Below are 23,190 nucleotides of genomic sequence, written 5' to 3' on the forward strand. Positions count from 1 at the left end.
AACCTTTTGGCCACTCAATAAAATAAACATTAACACCATCTCTACAAGTTAAAAGATTGAAATATCTCCTTATTTCCCATACTACGACACAATACCAGTTTAGCTCACAAATTTACTGTCTACATTAAAATAATAGTCTGTTGTATTCCTACCAGCATATTTAAATTAAAACACTTGTAAATTTATACTATTAAACTATACTTAATTATGACAGAATTATCTTGCTGAAAACAGTATGTAGTTGTAAGTACATATTATTCATGTGTTATGAATTTCCTCTCTGTTAAGTAATATAAGTGGTCATTATGCACTTACATCATCCAGTTCAACTATTTTTAGAGATGGTTCAGGTCTCTCTATGTTTAATTCTTCTATTGGCAGAAAAAGAGCTGGGGGTTGTATCTTGATATCCTCAACTAGAAAATAAGATTAAAAATAATATCATCCAGAGTATACCTTACCTGATAATTCATCTTCAAATAACATAGGCAACAATGGAAGAACGTTCTTCTGTGCAGCCACTCAAAGGTATAAATACTCTAAATTTTCCCAGCTCAAGTAAATTATTTAACACTCAATTTTTAAATGAAGCTATTTAAAATAAAATAAGCTACATCTAGAGAATAGGAAGGAGAGTGTGTGTCATTCTGATCTAAAAATAGTGTACAGTGTAGTGAGAATGATACAGTAAAGGAAACCAAAAGCAGATGCTGATTAATGCTCAGTGTATATAAGTTGAAATAGTAAATTCAAAAATATCTAATCAAGGCTGAACTAACCATCACTGTCTTCATCATTTTCGTTCTGAGAACACTGTGCCTCACTAGTGGTTTTACACTGAGGTATGAAGGTGTCCGGTAGCATGTTTTGAAGTTGCTCCAGTGGAGTTCTACAAAACAAGAAGCAATTAAAAGACTAAAGTACATTATCTAAAATTTCTTTGGATGAGATCTTAATTCATTTCACAAACAAGTTTACAAAATTAATAAGGAAAATCATAGCTATACCTCTAATTTACAGAAGAAATGTACAACTGCATAACATAATCTTAATCTACTAAAACAATTTTGTAAATCAAATTAACAACACACAAGATTTTTAATTGCGTATCCTACTGTTTTTCTGTTTAGGATGAAAATCAAAGTTATGATAGAATTCAGTGTTCTTGCAAAAAACATATGGAGTCCATGAAACATCACGCTGTTTAAAAAGCTAATTTACAAAGGTGTGTTGCATCTCACAGCCTTGGAAATATTTTGAAAAGTTCTAAGGTAACTGAAGATATTTTTCTAAACTTCCACCAAGCCAACAGGGTGATAAAACAGGTTTCCACTATATGAACATGAGATGCTGTGGCTGAAGCATCTTTCTTTCACCTAATTAACAATGAGGTCTGATGTGGCCTGTCTCACATACAAGGCAATGAAGCATGGGAATCTTTAGAGGTCTTGTGCATTTGATCCCAAAAGATATTCCAAAGTAGTGGGGAAGGGAATCATGTTTTAACTAAGAAAGTAGGTAGCTGCACATCCCTTCTAGATTATATATGCTTGTGGAGTTTCACATATAAAAGTCAGGGCTTTCTTAATAATATCCACAGGTAACATCAATATTAAAAAAAAAATGTTCCAAGCTATGTTCTAAACCATTTGGGGTACTGAATCTTAATAGGAATACTAAATAGGCATTAGTATTATCTTAATCTGGTGAGAAAACTGAAGCACAAAGAAGTTAACCAACTTGTTCAAGGTCATTCAGTGAGTAAATGCAGCAAAGAGAATTTGAATCCAAGCAGTCTGCCTCCCCAAGCCCATGTTCTTAATCATTTTGCTATATTGCCTCTCTCACAACTTGCAAAGACACCAAAAATTTAATGATCTCCTGGCAAATTGTGACTGTGAATTTTCCCAATATATGCAATGTATATGTCAGTACACTCAAAAATATTTATATATTATCCAGCTTTGAAGAGCATGTCATGTTACATCCACAATTTAATTAAGTGATGGAAAATATTAGAGAGTAAAGGTCAAAGACAAACTGGCATCTGGCCACTGGAAACTCTTTCCAGTTTGACGTGAAAATACTTTTTAAAAATTCAATTATTGATACACATCCAGCTCCAGTTCCAGTTCAGTCGCTCAGTCGTGTCCTACTCTTTGCGACCCCATGAATCGCTGCACGCCAGGCCTCCCTGTCCATCACCAACTCCCAGAGTTCACTCAGACTCACATCCATCGAGTCAGTGATGCCATCCAGCCATCTCATCCTCGGTCGTCCCCTTCTCCTCCTGCCCCCAATCCCTCCCAGCATCAGAGTCCTTTCCAATGAGTCAACATACATACTAATATCTACATACTCCTTCATGAAGTGAAAACATCTAATTTTAGGGGCAAAACTCTGAACCAAAGCCTTGTAGAGTCCAGATAATAGAGTGTTGGAGCTGAAGGGGCCCCTTAGATCTATTTCAAACTTAGTGTTTTGCAGGTGAGAAAATGTGGACCAAGAGAATTAAAGTGATTTGCCCATGAACAAACAACTAGCTAGTGAACAAACTAAGTCTGCATTCTGGATATTAAGACCCTAGCATCATTGCTTTGTTAAAAGATCATGCCACATAAATAAAAGATGACATGTGCTTTAGAATAGGATTACCTCACCAGATTTTCCTTTTTTTAAATTTAAACAAATATATACCCAGCATTGACCAGTTCACTTGGGGAACTAAACTGACCAAATCATTCTTGAAATGAGTGTTCTAAATTTATTTTGTGAATCAATACAGGCCTGTTAGCCTCAGAATCACCAGAGAAAATCTTTTTTTAAATGCAAAGCCTCAGACAATCCTTAAAAACACTGATTTGTCTGAGCTTGGGTAGAGAAATCAGCATTTTCACTTGCCCCCATACTTCTGATGATCAGCTAGAACTGAGAAGCAGATATAATTAAAATAGGGGGATTGGAGTAGAAATACCAACTAATTGATAATATCCATCTTAAAATACTATAAATAAAAATTGTGTGATCCCTTTCATGAAACTTTCCTAGCATTTAAAAGATCCACTAGAAAAAAAGGAAAACTACACCAGTTGGGACTTCATCAAACTAAAAAGTTTCTGCACAGCAAAGAAAACACTGACAAAATGAAAATGAAAAGATGAAATGAAAAAAGATATTTGTAAATCATATATTTAATAAGGAATTGACATTGAAAGTACACAAATGACTCATACAACTCAACAACAACAAAAAAACAAACAACCCAAATAAAAATAGGCAGAGAATCTGAATAGACATTTTTCCAAACAAGACACACCGATGGCCAACAGGTGTATGAAAAGTTGCTCAACATCACTGATCATCAGGGAAACACAAATTGAAACCACAAAGAGATATCACCTGAAACCTGCTAGAATGGTTATTGTCATTAAGAATAGAAAACAACAAACGCTGGAGACGATATGGAGAAATAAGAACCTTATACCCTGTTGGTGGGAATGAAAAATGGTGTACCTGCTGTGGAAAACAGAATAGAACTACCATATGATTTACTTATTCCACTTCTGGGTATTTATTTGGAGAAAATGAAAATATTAATTTGAAAAGGTATAACAGGAAGTACCAAAGGTTCATCTAACAGGGAGATCACTCATTCATCTAAACAGAAGACTTGAGCTACTACCCAATGGAAGAGTGGTCCTGAAGTTATTTCAGAAATTATCAAGGCTATCCCTCCCATTGGGTTTCCCAGGTGGCTCAGCAGTTGGTAATCCAACCACCAATGCAGGAGATGTGGGTTCAGTCCAATCCCTGGGTCAGGAAAATCCCCTGGAGAAGGAAATGGCAACTCACTCCAGTGTTCTTGCCTGGGAAATCCCATGAACAGAGAAGCCTGGTGGGCTACAGTCCATGGGGTCACAATAGAATTAGACACAACTTAGTAACTAAATAATAAAAAATCCTTCCCATAACAGAGAATCACCAATACAGTAATGTCCAGTAAAACCCTGAGGGTAAGGCTGCCCTTATGATCCTAGACTAGAACAGTCACAGTTCCAGGTCAGGAGAATCCCAACCATGTGACCCATCTCAGAGTCATCAGAGGAATGGGGCCACCCAAAGTCATGGGGATGACGAAACAGGTAGAGCTACCCAGAGCCTTGGGGGCCCAGCCCTTGCCAGGCAGGGCTCAGGGCAGCACTACTGCCTCAGTGTGTCCAGAGAGGGCTTTCCACCCCAGTGGGCCTGGACAGCAGAGCATTAACAAAGGAAAATTCTCCAGAGTTAAGGTCTAACAGCATTGTCCTGTTAGGTTTCAGACTTGCTCAGGACTTGTTCCTTTTTTATTCCCAATTTCTCCCTTTTGGAATAGGAATATCTATTCTACGCTTGTCCCACCTTTGTATCTCGGAAGTACAGAACATATTTGATTACACAGATTCACAGTTAGAAAGAAATCTGTCTCAGAATGAATCATGCCTTGAATCTCACCCACATCTGACTTTGATGATATTTAGATAAGATTTTAGAATTAGGACTAGAATTTTGAGGTGACAGTGGTACGACTTAAGACGTTGGGGTCTATTGGGACAGAATGAACATATTCTTTACATGCTGTTAAGTCGCTTCAGTCGTGTCTGACTCTGTGCGACCCCATTGATGAAAGCCCACCAGGCTCCCCTGTCCCTGGGATTCTCCAGGCAAGAACAGTGGAGCGACTGAAGCGACTTAACAGCATATAAAGAATATGTTCATTCTGTCCCAATAGACCCCAACGTCTTAAGTCGTACCACTGTCACCTCAAAATTCTAGTCTTAATTCTAAAACCTTATCTAAATATCATCTAAGTCAGATGTGGGTGAGATTCAATGCATGATTCATTCTGAGACAGATTTCTCTCTAACTGTGAATCTGTGTAATCAAATATGTTCTGTGCTTCCGAGATACCAAGGTGGGACAACTGTGGAAGGCCAGGAGCAGAAAGCTCTGTTCTGAATGTCTGTGTCCCCACAAAATTTGTATATTGAAACTCTAACCTCCAAGGTGATGGTATTAGGTGGTGAGCATTTGGGAGGTGATTTGTTCAAGACAGTAGACCTCATGAATGGGACTACTGCCCTCATAAAAGAAACAAAGAGAGACCTCTCACCCCTTCTGCTCTTTGAGGACACAGTGAGAAGATAACCCAGTCACCAAGTCTGCTGGCACCTTGATCTTAGACTTCCCAGCCTTAAGAACTGTGAAAAACAAACATCTTTATAAGCCACCCAGTCTACGGTATTCTAATAGCACGAACAGACCACGACATTCATTATTAAGGCAAGAGTGATTTTATAGCAGAGAATCTTGGTGAGCACCACATCAACTATGTGTTCAAGGTTAACAACCTGGTGATGAGATCTACCGACAGTATAATCATGTGATATCATGCACTAAGAAAGGCACCTCCTCTCTGTGGCATTCTTCCTTAAAATGTATAACACCTCAGTCTTATTACAAAAAAACAGGAGCTAGACCCACACTGAGTATATTCTACGAAACACCTGGCAAGTACTCATGTCCATGTCACGCAAGACAAGGAAAGAGCAAGGAGTTGCAATGGAGAAGGAGATAGGACAAAACTGCACTGTGAGACCCTAAATTGATTCCTGAAACAGAATAAAGATGTTAGTGAAAAACAGTTGAAATTCAAATAAAGTGTGTAATTTAGTGATTCATATCGTACCAGTGTTAATTTTTTGGTGTTGATATATGCTGTGATTATATAAGATGCTGCCATTAGAGAATGCTGAATGAATGATATGTAGAAATTCTTTATACTGCTTTGTAACTCTTAATTGCATGCCTTCAAAACAAGAAAATTGAAAGAAAAGGAATACATCCATGAAAAACAGTTGAAGGTATATGATAATCTGTCAAATAAAAGAATCAAGAAAGCCATGAAGACTGATTTTTTAAATATGAATTTAAATATGATTTAAATTTTAAATATTATTTTAAAATAGGAAAGGATATCATGAAGAGGAGAAAGTCAATTTGGTCTGTACTGTATATTGTCACCCTGCTTATTTAATTTATATGCAGAGTATATCATGAGAAACACTGGGCTGGAAGAAACACAAACTGGAATCAAGATTGCCAGGAAAATCTCAATAACCTCAGGTATGCAGATGACACCACCCTTATGGCAGAAAGTGAAGAGGAACTAAAAAGCCCTTTGATGAAAGTGAAAGAGGAGAGTGAAAAAGTTGGCTTAAAGCTCAACATTCAGAAAACGAAGATCATGGCATCTGGTCCCATTACTTCATGGCAAATAGATGAGGAAACAGTGGAAACAGTGTCACACTTTATTTTTGGGGGGCTCCAAAATCACTGAAGATGGTGATTGCTGCCATGAAATTAAAACACGCTTACTCCTTGGAAGGAAAGTTATGACAAACCTAGACAGCATATTGAAAAGTAGAGACATTACTTTGCCAACAAAGGTCCATCTAATAAAGGCTATGGTTTTTCCAGTGGTCATGTGTGGATGTGAGAGTTGGACTGTGAAAAAAGCTGAGTGCCAAAGAACTGATGCTTTTGAGCTATGGTGTTGGAGAAGACTCTTGAGAGTCCCTTGGACTGAAAGGAGATCCAACCAGTCCATCCTAAAGGAGATCAGTCCTGGGTGTTCTTTGGGAGGACTGAGGCGAAAGCTGAAACTCCAGTACTTTGGCCACCTCATGCAAAGAGTTGACTCATTGGAAAAGACTCTGATGCTGGGAGGGATTGGGGCCAGGAGGAGAAGGGGACGACAGAGGATGAGATGGCTGGATGGTATCACCGACTCGATGGACGTGAGTTTGAGTGAACTCCGGGAGTTGGTGATGAACAAGGAGGCCTGGTGTGCTCCAATTCATGGGGTCTCAAAGAGTTGGACACAACTGAGCAACTGAATTGAACTGAACTGAACTGGTTTAACTGGTAGAATCGGGACCAAGTTTAGCAACTAATCAGAAGAAAATGACAGTTCACTAGGAGATATTACAGCAGGCAGAATGTTCCAAAGATGGAGTGAGCCATCTCAGGAGATGGTTTTGCATTACTGGAAGTGAAACAAGAGTTTGAAAACCACTCTTCTGATATATTCTAGACATGTTTTCTAACACCTTACATGCCAAAATGTGGTTCAGAGACTAGCGTTATCCATAACAATATCACATTGGAGCTGTAGAAATTCAGAAATGCAAGATCTCAGGCTTGGCCCATACCTACTGAAGAAGAATCTGTATTTTGCCATAGTCTCTCGCTGACTCACAGGCAAGTGTGAGTCTCACTGTTACAGAGCAAACCAAGCTCCTGGCCTTTAAAGGTACCTCCCACTATGGTTCTTATATCATGGTAAAATTATGAACAACTCCAACATGTACCAAATCATTTTGATTTGATATTTAATAGTTTAGCTTTCAAACAATTTATGAAATGGTACAGTTTAATGATACAGTTTTTGAATAAAATACATTTGAATACTATTAATAAAACTATAAAATTAAAAGTCTGGTTAACTTAAAAGTAGTTTCAAAGTTTTTGAAGAGAATAGCCTCAAAAATCACCTTTCAAAGTAAGCTTTCATTTATTGCATTATTTTTGCTAATTTTAAAAAATTATGTACCATAGTTGTGCCTTTTTTTCCCCACATACATATTTTCATTTAGACAGACCCTAAATCAATCATGCATTACATATATAAATTGAATTAAAATTCTTATCAGTATGGTAGAAGCTTCACAGGGACTTAATATTGCTTTAAAATTATTTACAAAGATGTGAAGTACATAAATAACACTGCTATGAAAAAAAGCATGTCACACAAGAAAGAAACAAAAATAGCTTTTACATTTCTTATTGATAATGCAAAAAAAATCAGAAAATACCTTCTGTGTTTTTTAAGCCATAATTTTTCCATGTAAGATAGACTATCTTCTTTAAATTCAATAGTAAGTGGTTCTGTCCAAATTTTCAGATTAGTTTGTACTTCACATTCTTCCAATGAATCTAAAAAAAACCATAATATGCATAATTAGTATAATCTAGGATACAAGTTACCATATCTCTCAAGATACAGAGCTCACCATTTTTGAGGCAAAGGTGCCTTGATATTTGTCTATACAATCAATAGATCTAGGCTTAAATGCTGCAAAAATGCCAAATATTGGTGATGTATTATATTTTTATAGTTTTCTTCAATCATTTCTTGGGAAAGAAATATTATGATTCAGAATGTTTTTAAAGCAGCTAATTATTTTACACAATAAAGATAAAAAAAACAGATTCATTATATAGTCTATAAAGGCATATACACAGAAAGGCATGTATTACAGCCACTGACAATAATATTTACACATTATGGGGAATAGAAAATAAATAACTCAGAATGGCACCTGGAGGAGACAACTGTCCTCATGAATTTATATCTACATGGCAATTTACTTCCAGATGCTTAAGATGTTTCTGAAGCACTACTAAATTAAAACCACCATTCAGACATATTTAAAACTGATGGAGATTTCTGGGGGAAAAAAAAAAAAAAAACAAGAGCAACGTAAATCCAGATTTTCTCGTCTCTCCACCCTCCTAAATATTAGACCTTTCTCCAAACTGACCATAATAGCAGGAAAAATCTTGGAGAAAATAGGGAAGCAGTAAAGAGAGGAACAATTATTTTTTATAGACTGAAACTAGAGAATAATCCCAAGTGCATATTGCAGGTTTTAATAAATAGCTTTTAGAAGTGGCCAAATGCCAACAATGAAAATAAACCAAAAGAATGTGTCATTCACCCCCATTCTTCACACAATATAGAAGAGTGCTGAATAAAGCAATTAGAAGGTGTACTTTGCCAACAAAGCTCTGTATAGTCAATGCTATGGTTTTTGCAGTAGTTATGTACAGATGTGAGAGTTGGACCATAAAGGCTGAAAGAATGAAAGTGAAAGTCACTGAAAAGTGAAAGTGAAAGTCACTCAGCCCTGCCTGATAAAGAAGGCTGAGCGCCAAAGAACTGATGCTTTTGAACGGTGGTGTTGAAGACGCAAGAGTCCCTTGGACTGCAAGATCAAACCAGTCAATGCTAAGGGAAATCAGTCCTGAATATTCATTGGAAGGATTGATGCTGAAGCCAAAGCTCCAGTACTTAGACTACCTCATACAAAGAGACAACTCATTGGAAAAGACCCAGATGCTGGGAAACACTGAAGGCAGGAGGAGAAGGGGACAACAGAGTATAAGATGATTGGATGGCATCACTGATTCAACAGACATGAATGTGAGCAAACTCCAGGAGACAGTGAAAGACAGGGAAGCCTGGCATACTGCAGTCCATGGGGTCAAAAATAGTCGGACACAACTGAACAACAACTGAGAACCACCACTAAAGAGTAGGAGTCAAGGAGAACAAATCATAGGAGAAAGAAAAGCCCTCCACTGTGAGTCCTCCTTTTCATGAGGAAAAAAGAAAAATCCCAACAGGGAAGCTGAAAGTAAAACAATGAGGACTTTTTTTTTTTTTTCTGGCTAAGTCAAGCCATTGACTTGAGTGATAATCCCCAAGTTTAGGAGGGTGATGAGAAGGAAGCAAATGAAGCAGCTGGCCTGTGCCTCACTATCCTCCCATCACCAATGGCACATTCCCAGGAAATAAAATGGCAGGGTCAACTTGATTGTGAATATACTACTAACTAGACCTTCTGGCGAATGGATTAATGATATTTTCTAGAAGGAGTCTTTAGCTATGTAATGCATTAAGCAAGATAATCTTTGTTTGAAGTTGCTTATAGAAAACAAATCTAGAACACATGGATTTGTGAGGCATGCCTCCCTGAACAATGCCATGCAAGCTCTGTAACTTAGGTTTTGGTTTGCTCCCTTGTTTAATGGTTCCCTGGCTACCTTTCGTGTAAGATATTCCATTGTTTATACTGAAGGAATGATAGGTATTTTCCTTAATAGACAACACTTTTAAAAGCCTTAAGATACAAATTTGCCCAAAGCGTTTAAGGAAAAACCAAGAGGCCAGTTGTCTGTGTGTTTATTCGTTCGGTTGTGTCCGACTCTTTGAAACCCTTTGGACTGTAGCCTGCTAGACTTCTCTGTCCATGGAATTCTTTGGGCAGGAACACTTGAGTGGGTAGCCATTCCCTTCTCCAGCAGATCTTCCCGACTCAAGGATCAAACCCTGTCTGCACTGCAGACAGACTCTGTACCCACTGAATCATCAGGGAAGCCGTAATATTAGTGCACCTTCTAGGTCATTGTAAATAGTTGCCTTTCACACTGAAGGAAATGAGATTTTGAAGTTCGCTAAAACATAATCAATAACACAAATAACTAGGAAACTAAAAATTCAAAGCTAATGGCCAAGATACATAGGAAAACATAATGCCATGGTAATGAGGTACACAAATTTATACATACAATTTCATCTGTATCAGGCCAGCAATTCTTTTTTTAAGCTGCCAATTGGTGTTGGTGATAATGGGAAGCAGCCAGACTATTTATACACTGCAAGAAGGAGCATAAACTAATACATTGGTAAATAATTCAAGTTTACCTAGTAGAGTTGAAGACATGGATACCCCCATAACCCAGCTATTTTACTTATAGGAATAGAACCCAGAAAAGTGTGCATATGAGTGCTAGGAGAGCTGGGCAATAATATTCTTAACAGCAGTGTTTGCTGAGTAGGGTTAAGAGAACAAGAGATGTTGAAACACTCAGAAAGTAAAAATTATGAAAAGCTGTTACCAACCCTAGACTTGAGAGGACAATGTAGGAAAACTTCGTAAGAATCACTGAAAGCAACGGCTGTGGATGAAAGGTCATCTGAGTGCTGCTTTGTAACATAGGTGGAGAATGCAGTTACTGCAGAAATCTCAGCACATGAAGAAGAGAGAGAGTAAATACTTCAGCCTCTTTCCTCCCCCAAATGGGAATCAACCCAGACAATCGTCAATGTTTAAACAGGTAAACAGTGGTATAAGCAGAGAACTGTTAAGCAGTGACATGAATGAAATACAGCTATGCACATCTTTATGGGTAAATCTCAGTAAATAATCTTGAAAATACTAAACCAGTTGTAAAAGAATAATATACTAGATTTCCATTTACACAGTGTTTGTGTGTGTGCTTCAGTCACTCAGCCATGTCCAGCTCTTTGCATCCCTTTGTACTATAGCCCACTAGGCTCCTCTGTCCATGGAATTTTTCAGGCAGGAATACTGGAGTGGGTTGCCATTTCCTCCTCATCAGTATCTTCCAGACCCAGGGACTGAACCCATATCTCCTTTGTCTCCTGCATTGCAAGCAGATTCTTTCCTGCTGAGTCACTAGGGAAGCCCATCAGTTCAGTTCAGTCGCTCAGTCGTGTCCGACTCTTTGCGACCCCATGAATCGCAGCACACCAGGCCTCCCTGTTCATCACCAACTCCCGGAGTTCACCCAAACTCCTGTGCGAGTCAGTGATGCCATCCAGCCATCTCATCCTCTGTCGTCCCCTTCTCCTCATGCCCCCAATCCCTCCCAGCATCAGAGTCTTTTCCAATGAGTCAACTCTTCGCATCAGGTGGCCAAAGTACTGGAGTTTCAGCTTCAGCATCAGTCCTTCCAATGAACACCCAGGACTGATCTCCTTTAGGATGGTCTGGTTGGATCTCCTTGCAGTCAAAGGGACTCTCAAGAGTCTTCTCCAACACCACAGTTCAAAAGCATCAATTCTTCGGTGCTCAGCTTTCTTCACAGTCCAACTCTCACATCCAAACATGACCACTGGAAAAACCATAGCCTTTATTAGACAGACCTTTGTTGGCAAAGTAACGTCTCTGCTTTTCAATATGCTGTCTAGGTTGGTCATAACTTTCCTTCCAAGGAGTAAGCGTGTTTTAATTTCATGGCAGCAATCACCATCCTCAGTGACTTTGGAGCCCCCCAAAAATAAAGTGTGACACTGTTTGCACTGTTTCCCGATCTATTTGCCATGAAGTAATGGGACCAGATGCCATGATCTTCGTTTTCTGAATGTTGAGCTTTAAGCCAACTTTTTCACTCTCCTCTTTCACTTTCATCAAAGGGCTTTTTAGTTCCTCTTCACTTTCTGCCACTATGTTTAAATACATGCTAGTTTAACAATATATTGTTTGGAGAAGCATACATACAATAAACCACAGGAAATTAAGGAACTGAGAAAACACAAAATTCAAGCTAGTGATAATCTCTTAGAGGGAGGAAAGAGGGTGAGAAGAGGTTCTTACTGCATTGTTTTTCTCCATAAAGGATATAAACTTTACAAATATTCTTTTTATCTACTATCTTAGAAAAAGGAAAATATTTATAAACATATACATACAATATGCACACACAAAAACAGTAATATTTATAATACTTTGAGGCAAAATAATCACATTTTTTATCAACAGAAGTCCTCATCTTGATGATTTCTCCACAACCACCACACTGTGAATCCTCTCCAGCCTATTGTGCTGCAACAGTCTCCCTTGTTCTCTAAGATCCAGCCACACACACCTCCCTTCAGTTCCATTAACACAATATGGAACTCTCCATCATGGAGCACTTTGCACATGTTAATCTGTCTCTACCTTTCAACTCATTTTCTAGACCTCAACTTGAACCTTGGCTTCTTAGAAATCCTTTTTTTGATCATTAGTATAAGTCAAGGTCCTAACAGGAAAGAGAAAACTCAAAGGGGTAATTCGAAGAAGGTCAAATGAAGGAACTAACTTGTAATCTGGTAGTAAAGCTGAGGGAACAAGTGATGTTGAAGCACTAAGAGACTAAAGATAGTGGAAAGCTGTTACCAACCTTAGGCTCGAGAGGACAAAGTGTTGTAAGTAGGTATGGAAAGCAATAATTGTGAACAAAAGGTAATCTGAGTGTTGCTACTAACACAGGCAGACAATGCAGTGACTGCAAAATCTGAGCACATCAACAAATAGAGGGAAGAGTGATACCTCTCCCTTTTCCTCTCATGCTTCAATGTTTTGCTAGTGTCTCCAATTAGGCAAACCCAACTAGAAGCCAGAGAACAAGGAGCTATGTGATGCAGCCTCTAGAGTCAGCCTCTTCTGCTGCTGCTGCTACTAAGTCGCTTCAGTCGTGTCCGACTCTGTGTGACCCCATAGACGGCAGCCCACCAGGCTCTGCCATCCCTGGGATTCCCCAGGCAAGAACACTGGAGTGGGTTGCCATTTCTTTCTCCAGTACATGAAAGTGAAAAGCGAAAGAGGCAGAGAATCGGGTAAAAATAAGAGAAAATGAATCCAGAGAGACAGTCTACTTAGTTTGTATCTAAACCTCCATTTGTATGTCTGTCTATTTCTCTGCAAAAAGCAAGCAGTAGCAGTAGTGTGCTCAGTCGTGTCCCACTCTTTGAGAACCCATGGACTGTAGCCCACCAGCCTCCTCTGTCCATGGGATTTTTCAGTCAAGAATACTGGAGTGGGTTCCACCTCTTACTCCAGGGATAGAACTCATGTCTTTTGTGTCTCCAACATCAGTAGGTGGACTCTACCACCAGCAAAAAAAAAGTAAAGAAAACAACAAAAAACCTGACTCGTGTCTGAAGCACACAGAAAACACAAAGTTCTATAGTATGAAGCACATAGAAAACACAAAGTTTTCACTGGGTATCATAGTGAAAGCCGCTTAGTCGTGTCTGACTCTTTGTGACCCCATGGACTATACGGTTCATGGACTTCTCCACGGCGGAATACTGAAGTGGGTAGCTGTTCCCTTGTCCAGGGGATCTTCCCAATGCAGGGATCGAAGCCAGGTCTACCACAATGCAGGTGGATTCTTTACCAGCTGAGCCACCAGATTTCAATGTAGTGATAATTCCAACTAAATTTAAATGTTAGATACCAGCAGTATGTGTCATATTAGTATGGAGGAAAAACAGGAGAAAAAAATAATTACTCAACATAAAACATAGCTGCCATCATTCTTCATTTTGTAGCTGGTTTTGGCTCAGTTGTAAAGAATAAACCTGCAATGCAGGAGACTCAGGTTCAATCCCTGTGTTGGGAAGATCCCATGAAGAAGGAAATGGCACTAACTCCAGTGTTCTTGTCTGGGAAATCCCATGGACAGAGGAGCCTGGCAGGGTACAGTCCATGGGGTCACAAAAGAGTCAGACATGACTTAGCAACTAAACAATAACAACTGAAGCCTATCTTGATTTGATTACCATAGCTTCCTTCTTTCACCACCTATTTGATGTTCACCTTACTATCTGCTGATACCTTTTACCTGGATTTTACCTGGTGGAGTGTCTCAAATCTTCATTGCCAAAGATTCAAGACCATACCATTCTTTTCACGGGGCTACCACATTTTTTTCATTATTACTGAACACAGGAAAACTATTAAGTTTGCTGCTGATTTGTTTGCAGATAAAGTCTATCTTTTCTTTACTGTATGATAACAATCCAATCGTTCCTTCATGCTTGTGCTGAAACAACAGGGTCCGTATAATGACACTTGCTGACTATTAAATTCGGTGTGATGAGCCCCAAATGGCAAGGGGTAGTCTCAGCTTCCTGTTTAATGGAGGTTCTGCTGGAGTTTCATGTAATACATGGTACCCTGAAGGAAAAGCACCCCAAACTCACAAGAAGTTGTTTCTCAACTGGAACCCATACCAAACCTTCGGCAGGCCACTCCATAAAACTATCAAGCCTGCTGGATAGTGCTGCACATGGTAAGATGAGTGAATTTCATGGGTATGAGCCTATTTCTATACCTCTTTCATAACAAAATGAGTGTCTTGCTCTCAGACACTCATTGTGTGAGATACCATGGTGACCAATAAAGCTTCTGCTGGCAGACACACTACAGCAAGAGAAGGCAAATCTTTTTCTGAAATACGTAGCTTCTTTCTGTGAGAACAAATTACTGCCCATGATGGAAAGGGTCCAATATAACCATTCTGTAATGGATACTCCCTGTTCACCAAATCCACTTAGCATCATGACATCAATCTAATAATCAAGCATTATCTTCCATACAATAGCAAGACAATCAAGGTTCTTTGGGACTATATAATGCTAGAAAGCTAGAGAGTTAATGGAGGTCTGGAGCAAGACTGTGAATGTATACCATGACATCTGCCATATGATATTCAACTATTTCTGATTATATTTATTGATAGAAATAGAAAAGAATATATTTTATATTGGAGCAGCAAACTATAACATTTGCACCAAATGTGGCCCACCATTTCTGTATGGCTTTCAAGCTAAGAGTGGTTTCTACATATTTTAATGGTTGAAAAAAATCAAAACAAAGATAATATATTGCAACATATTAAAATTACATAAAATTCAGATTTGCATTCAAAAATAAGATTCTATTCGAAAACAGTCACACTCATTTATTAATATACTGTCTTTCATGTTACAGTGGCAGAGTCGTATGACCCTTATGAGTGGTCCTCAAAGCTTAAAATATTTAAAGTGATGGATATAGAAAATTATAGAAAAATTAGCCCCTGGGTTAGGTCAGTACCTGTCTCCCTCCTCCAACCATAGAGAATGTGTTGGTTTTCTCCAGTAAAGATGCTACATCCAGTAAAGCAACTGTGACCTGTATCGTCATCATCTAATCAGGTTTATTCTAACTTGCAGTCATTTTCTAAGATCATTGGCTTTTGTACCAAATACACAATTTAAATGGAAATGTGCTTCCCTGGTAGCTCAGCTGGTAAAGAATCTGCCTACAATGCAAGAGACCCAGATTCAATCCCTGGGTGGGAAAATCCCCTGGAGAAGGATATGGCAACCCACTCCAGTATTCTTGTCTGGAAATTCTTCTGGACAGAGAAGCCTGGCAGGCTACAGTCCATGGGGTCGCCAAGAGTCAGACACAACTTCGCGACTAAACCATCATAATAAAAAGCAGTATTCCTGCATCTTTCAAGTCTTTGATGTTGCCATTAATCTTTGCAGTTCCCAGAAACTGCAATCCCCTGGTTTTGCTTCCAGCATGGTATTTTAGCATGCACCTTGGCAAAGAAGGAAGACAGTTCTAGGGTCTTCTACGTATGTTTTACAACCATAACAATCTTCATGCCACAGGTCAGACCATCAGTATAGGCATTATTACTGTTACTAAGTATATCCGTTCCCATTATATAATCAAGATTGGGAAAATAACCACATAATGGTCCCACTGGCCCATGCACTACAAGACAGAATAAAGATAAGACTCCATCTACCACTCTACTTCTATAAATCTCTATCACTGACTGGTGGATTATGATGGTACTAAGGATCTCCAGAAATAACTGTCAGTTCAGACCCAGGGTCTAATAACCTCTCTGGAAGTTTGGGCATTGTCTTTCCTCACTGCATGTTTATTCTGGTGGTGTCCCTGGTGGCTCAGACAGTAAAGAATCTGCGTGCAATTCAGGAGACCAGGGTTCAATCCCTGGGTCAGGAAGATCCCCTGAAGAAGGTAATGGCTGCCCATTCCAGTATTCTTGCCTGGAGAATTCCATGGATAGAGGAGCCTGGCGGGCTACAGTCCAAAGAGTTGAACATAACTGAGCAACTAACACTTTCACTTTCACACTTTTACTTTCCTGGTAAATAGCTGTAAATTCCGTAGTGAAGTTATAGAGGAAGATGCATAGTATACCCTGTGGCCACACTACAAAACTTTGCAAAAGGACCCAGCATCTATCTCAAGGGGCTTCAGATCTGTGGCCTGGGTTAGGGCTGGGAACTTAATAAAAACTCTGAATTCCCAATACAGTAACTTAAGATGGGTCTCTGCATCAGATAGAAATTTTCTACTCAGAAAAAAACAGGAGAATGTACAACTTTTTTTCATTCTTATGTACTCCAATTAGTATCACAGATCACTGTGAATGGAAACAATCAATTACTAGTCTTCCTTATCCCTTATTTTGGTAATTTTTTCACTAAAACTTCGATAATTAAATACTAACTTCTGGCCTCTACCATTCCAGGTTGCTATGATTCCTTTGAAATTAGGCAGTCAATTCCATCTAAGCATCTCCCTCCACAATCTTTAGCCTATAGAGGAAAGCTACAACACATCAGTTCTTCTATCATTTTTAAATACTATGTCTTCAAAATGCACCAATCATAAAGGTATTTCTATTGAAGACAGTCCCTTTAAAGTAGAAAAGTAAAAAAGTAAATAAAAATGTGAAAACACAAAAAAAGAGCACATAAAATAAACATCATTGAGAGTAATACTGGGGTACATACTAAAACAGCGTATACAAACAAAATCTTGGAAATATTAACAAAATTGATGTATCATGAACAAATATAGGGAATATATTTGAAAGAAAGAACATCATTAAGATGAAAATCAAATTCTAATTGTGAAGAAGGTGTATGATATTTGACATTAGGAATTAAACTATGTTTCAAAAGAGCAGTAAACAGGAGAGTTCCCTCACTGGAAAAAAGAGTGAAAATAGAAACCACAAAATTGAACACTTTCAACTAAGCTGCTGCTGCTGCTGCTGCTAAGTCGTGTCAGTCGTGTCCAACTCTGTGTGACCCCATAGATGGAAGCCCACCAGGCTCCTCTGTCCCTGGGATTCTCCAGGCAAGAACACTGGAGTGGGTTGCCATTTCCTTCTCCAATGCATGAAAGTGAAAAGTGAAAGTGAAGTCGGTCAGTCATGTCCGACTCTTAGCGACCCCATGGACTGTAGCCTACCAGGCTCCTCCACCCATGGGATTTCCCAGGCAAGAGTATTGGAGTGGGGTGCCATTGCCTTCTCCGTTCAACTAAGCTACAGGATTTTAATTTATTATCTAGCATTTTATCTTTAATTAAAAAAAAGCAATTGGAAGCCTCAAAAAGATTCTGAGTAATAAAATTAATAAATTGAATACTTCTAAAAGTATGATTTCCCTCAAAAGATCCTGGGAAACAAAGCAAAGACTCTGTACACTTCAGTCATCCAGATCTTCAATGTCTAGAATATGGTTATAAAAATCACCAAGGAAAAATAAAAACAAGAAATATTTCTTCAAAAAGAAAGAAAAACAAAAGACAAATTAATTATCCCCCTGAACTTAACAGCAGCCCTTGAAATATATTTCTCAAGACACATATAAAAAAAAATTATTTACTTTACTGTCTCATAGATCCTCCTGTTTTATATGTTGTAATTACAGTTCAATAAAGGAACAGTTGTTCTAAAAAAAAACTTTCTGCTAGAAGAGGAGGAACTGAAAGAATCGAACTCTCTATTCATTTGACAATCTGAATTTATGCAGGAAACAAAGGCAAATATATCCCCAAGGCCCATTCAGTTCAGTTCAGTTCAGTCACTCAGTTGTGGCTGACTCTTGGAGATCCCATGGACTGCAGCACGCCAAGCTTCCCTGCCTATCACCAACTCCCAGAGCTTACTCAAACTCATGTCCATCGAGTTGATGATGCCATCCAACCATCTCATCCTCTGTCGTCCCCTTCTGCTCCTGCCTTCAATCTTTCCCAGCATCAGGGTCTTTTCCAGTGAGTCAGTTCTTCGCATCAGGCAGCCAAAGTATTGAAGTTTCAGCTTCAGCATCAGTCTTTCCAATGAATATTCAGGACTAATTTCCTTTGGGATTGACTGATTAGATCTCCCGGCAGTCCAAGGAACTCTCAAGAGTCTTCTCCAACACCACCGTTCAAAAACATCAATTCTTTGGCACTCGGCTTTCTTTATAGTCCAACTCTCACATCCATACATGACTACTGGAAAGACCAAAGCTTTAACTAGACAGAACTTTGTTGGCAAAGTATCATCTCTGCTTTTTAATTTGCTGTCTAGGTTGGTCATAGCTTTTTTTCCAAGAAGCAAGCGTCTTTTAATTTCATGGCTGCAGTCACCACCTGCAGTGATTTTGGAGCCCAGAAACATAAAGTTTGCCACTGTTTCCATTGTTTCCCTATCTATTTGCCATGAAGTGATGGGACCAGATGCCATGATCTTAGTTTTCTGAATGTTGAGTTTTAAGCCAACTTTTTCACTCTCCTCCTTCACTTTCATCAAAAGGCTCTTTTGTTCTTCTTTGTTTTCTGCCATAAGGCAAAAAGACTTATGAAAAGGCAAAGAGGCCCATTCAGGGTTCTAATAAATAATAAACCACTAAACCAATGGTCACACAGTGACTACACATTTGAAGAGTTGTATCAAACTACTATCCCGATATTAATAGCTTCTGAACACTGCATTTATATTCACAGAGAATGGAGATAACATCAGCTTTATTTTAAAGCATTCACTTTATTAAAAAAAAAAAAAGCTATACCTGATTTTGCTGCATATAAGTTCTGTGTCTCATTGTCATCATGATGTCCAGTTCTCCACTGACTTAAAACTTTCTGAAAGGATTGGGCAGAAGCTTCTCCATTGAAAGGCACTTCACACAAGGGCTTGTCTCTTGGATTTGCACTTTCTTCTTTTTTTGTTGTTGGATCTTCTACCTAAACCAATTAACAGTGTATCTTAGGTGTGCTTTACCAAATGTTCTATATCTTAAAATACAGGTAGCATTGATTATTGAGCACTGTGAAATCACACCTTTTTTTTTTTTACTTCAAATGTTTTTTTATTCGTACTTATTTAATGTGTTTTGCTGATTTCTTTAAAACTCTATAGACTGTTATAAATGGTATCTTTTGAAAATATTAAAGCTAAAGCCTACAGGACTGAGGATTTGTCACTATGTTATTCATGAGGGTTTTCTCTGGAAAGCAGTGACAGCCTTGCATCTAACCCTACTTCTCCAATCTCCTGCTCCCTGCAACCTCCCCACAGCAGAAAGAGCAGTTTCATTACCATGTAAATCTGAGGTGGTTCCTCTGCTCCAAACCCGCCAAGACTATGAAAACCTCAGTTCCTACCAGGACTTACAAGGTTGTACACAAGCTTGTTTTCCCCTGCCTTTCACTCCACTTCCTCCAGTTCTCCCCTTCATTCACCCTGTTCCAGCCAAACTTCTCTTCTTACAATTCTAGGAACCCATCATGCATATTCCACTTGAGGGCCTCATACTAGCTGTAGCTAATGCCTGAAATGATCCTTCTCCATATTTTCATACAGTCATTCCACTCATTTCATTCAGTCTTGGCTCAAATGTCACCTGCTCAGAGAATAAGCAATGACCTTACTGATGACATAAAAACAGAGTCATTTCCCCCTCTTTCAGATCCCTTATCTATTTTATTTTTCCCCCAGTAACTTACATCCATGTGAATTTACTCTACATGTGTTTACTGCTGATCTCTCCCCATTAGAATGTAATGGGATCAAGAATGTTGACTGTTTCCTCAGGGTCAAGAGCAGTAACTGCCACAAAGCAGGTGCTCATTAAAAGTCAGTTGAATGAATGGACATATCAATTAATGTATAGAAAACATTGCCTACTTTTCAGTATAATGCTGGAGAGAAAGGAGAATTCAGTGCAAAATATAGATTTACTGTGAATACACAAAAGAAAATGAAGGTACGACTTGGCAGTTATCCAGTGAATCAGAGAAAACAGCAAAATTGGGGAACTAAAGCAAAATAAGTTCCACAACAGTTCTGAATTATAAAATGTGGACTACCTACACTGATCAAATTGCTAAAGCTCCATTGTGTACCTTCTAGATACAACAGTAGAATCCACTATGTTCAGCCCTTAACTGCAAAATAAATATGCACATTGTTAGAGGACAATTGAGAGAAGAGTTAAATATGTGCATATATAAAATTCAACATAAACAAAAAGCGACTGGAACCTACAAACACTATGCCAGTCATTGCCATGAAATACAGGTTACTAAGTCCACAATAGAAACAGCAGCAAAGAACAAAAATTTAACTCAGAGAAACAAGAGTCCCATGGGCAAAAAGTGGCAAGGGCAGTATTCTAGAGCAAAAGAATGATAGAGTGGGTAGACTACTAGAGTGGGTAGCCATTCCCTTCTCCAGGGGATCTTCCCAACCCAGAAATTGAACTTGGGTCTCCTGCATTGCAGGCAGATTCTTTACCATCTGGGCCACCAGGGAAATTCACAGAGCAAAAAGTGGGATATAAGAAAACATTAAGGGTAGAAAGATGAACAGAGGCAGCTTATGAAGGAAGGATCCCCCCCACCATCCAGAGAAAATTACACTTAAGTATATTGGAAATGCAAAGCTACTGTAGAATCCCACACAATAGTGTGGGAGAGAAAGAAATTGGAGAATAGTGAGTTCAAATGCAAGGAAACCAATTAAAATCCACATCCATTTGTCAATATCAACATTACAAACATATAACCCTCTTCACCTAGGAATTTTAGGATTTTATCACACACACACATACATATACAAAGCAATATTTTTCAAAATTATTCTTTGTACTATAGTTCATACTTGCAAAAGATTGAAACAGTGTAAATACTGAGCAACAGAAAACATAGCTTAAAAAGTTATTTCATATCTAATCAATGGAGTATCTCAGCTGGTAAAGAATCCACCTGCAATGCAGGAGACCCCAGTTCTATACCTGGGTCGGGCAGATCCCCTCGAGAAGGGATAGGCTACTCACTCCAGTATTCTTGGGCTTCCGTGGTGGCTCAGACAGTAAAGAATCTGCCTGCAGTGCAGGAGACCTGGGTTCAGTCCCTGGGTTGGGAAGATTCCCTGAAGAAGGGAATGGCTACCTACTCCAATATTCTTGCCTGGAGAATTCCATGAACAGAGGAGCCTGGAGGGCCACAACCAGGGCTTTGCAAAGAGTCTCACAAAGAGTCAGACAGGACTGAGCAACTTTCACTTTCATATAGAATGCGAAGGCTGTGGTATATACTTATATGAATAACAATAGTATATTGTTAAAAGTAAAAAGTCTGTTTGCATAGCAGCATACAACATATTAGTATTTGTGTTAATGCATACCTACAAAATTGAAATTATTATTAACTTCCAGAAGGGGAGAGAATTAAATGTGCTTTTCACTTTGTAACCTTTTGCTCTCTAAGAAATTGTTAATTTTAGTATCTGGAAGAGCAGTAAGAATAGAAGTGACCAAATATACTCAAGGGTTTTCAGATGGTTTTAAGATATGGTAACTGACTGGAAGTGCAAAGGAAGAAGACAAATGATTATAGAAAATAACTGTTCTTGCTAGTTTGAAAAGCTTGAAGAGAGCCGTCACCAACAGTAATACCTATAGGCTGGGAGAAGAGGTGATGAATTTAGCTTGGAAATACTGAGTCTTGAGTATGTGAGAAGGTATTTACAGGTATTCAGTAGTAAGCAGTGTGTGTGTGTGTGTGTGTGTGTGTGTGCGTGCGTGCACTACACTCATGAAGAAGCACTAAAAACTCAGTGCTTTATACAAAATGAGTTGAGTGTTCCAATGATTACAGAAGCTCTCCAGGGCAGCTCCCTTTCAAGCAGTGAATAAGAGATACAAGACATTTGCATTTTACAGCTATGCCTACAAAATACTTGGTTTCCTCACAGCAGTGACAGGACAGGAAAAAGCCAGAGGATGGTCTATTCACTCTTAAATGTTTCAGTTGTCATATGTGACCCCTCTAGGCCAATACCCCTGCAAAATATGTTTTAATATCCCCACTTTCCAGAAAAGGAAAGGAAAGGAAAGCTAAGTAAATCGCCCAATGTTACAAAACTATAAGCTGCAAGAAAACCAGAGTCAGTATTTCAAGCTCAGGTTTCGGTCTCTAAAATGAAAGTTTTCAGGAACTGCACTCCCTTCTAAAGATATCCACTGGCCTGAATCCACCATTTTGATTCTTCCAGGCATTCAAGTTGCTGGGTAAGCCAATTAAAAATCAGATTCCTTATTAGCCATTACAAAGAGTGAAATAATGCCATTTGCAACAACATGGATGACCTAGAGAATGTCATACTGAGTGAAATAAGTCAGACAGAGAGGAAAACTATCATATGACATCCATCCTATGTGGAATCTAAAAAGAAGGGAGACAAATGAACTTACTTACAAAACAGAAAGAGACTCACAGACTTAGGAAATGAACTTATGGTTGCCCGGGGCAGGGGGAAGGGATGCTTAGGGACTTTGGGAAGGTCATGTATACACTTCTATTCAAGATGGTTAACCAACAAGGACCTTTTTTTATAGCACATGGAACTGCTCAATGTTAT

The 23,190-nt window shown here is 38.7% G+C and overlaps 1 protein-coding gene across 4 annotated transcripts in view; it reads right to left on the reverse strand.

The window, feature by feature from the left end:
* ZBBX (zinc finger B-box domain containing) overlaps positions 1 to 23,190 on the reverse strand; it is a 121,388-nt gene that overhangs the window by 34,954 nt on the left and 63,244 nt on the right. For all 4 annotated transcript variants that reach the window (XM_040248246.1, XM_040248255.1, XM_040248240.1 and 1 more), the window contains 4 exons: positions 19,337 to 19,511; positions 7,914 to 8,034; positions 780 to 889; positions 316 to 416 (listed from right to left, as the gene is read on the reverse strand). In XM_040248246.1, coding sequence (XP_040104180.1) covers positions 316 to 416; positions 780 to 889; positions 7,914 to 8,034; positions 19,337 to 19,511 — 507 coding nt within the window. The remainder of the gene's footprint in view (positions 1 to 315; positions 417 to 779; positions 890 to 7,913; positions 8,035 to 19,336; positions 19,512 to 23,190) is intronic.

This window comes from Oryx dammah, unplaced genomic scaffold, assembly GCF_014754425.2.
Source record: "Oryx dammah isolate SB20612 unplaced genomic scaffold, SCBI_Odam_1.1 HiC_scaffold_2, whole genome shotgun sequence".
Lineage (NCBI taxonomy): Eukaryota > Metazoa > Chordata > Mammalia > Artiodactyla > Bovidae > Oryx > Oryx dammah.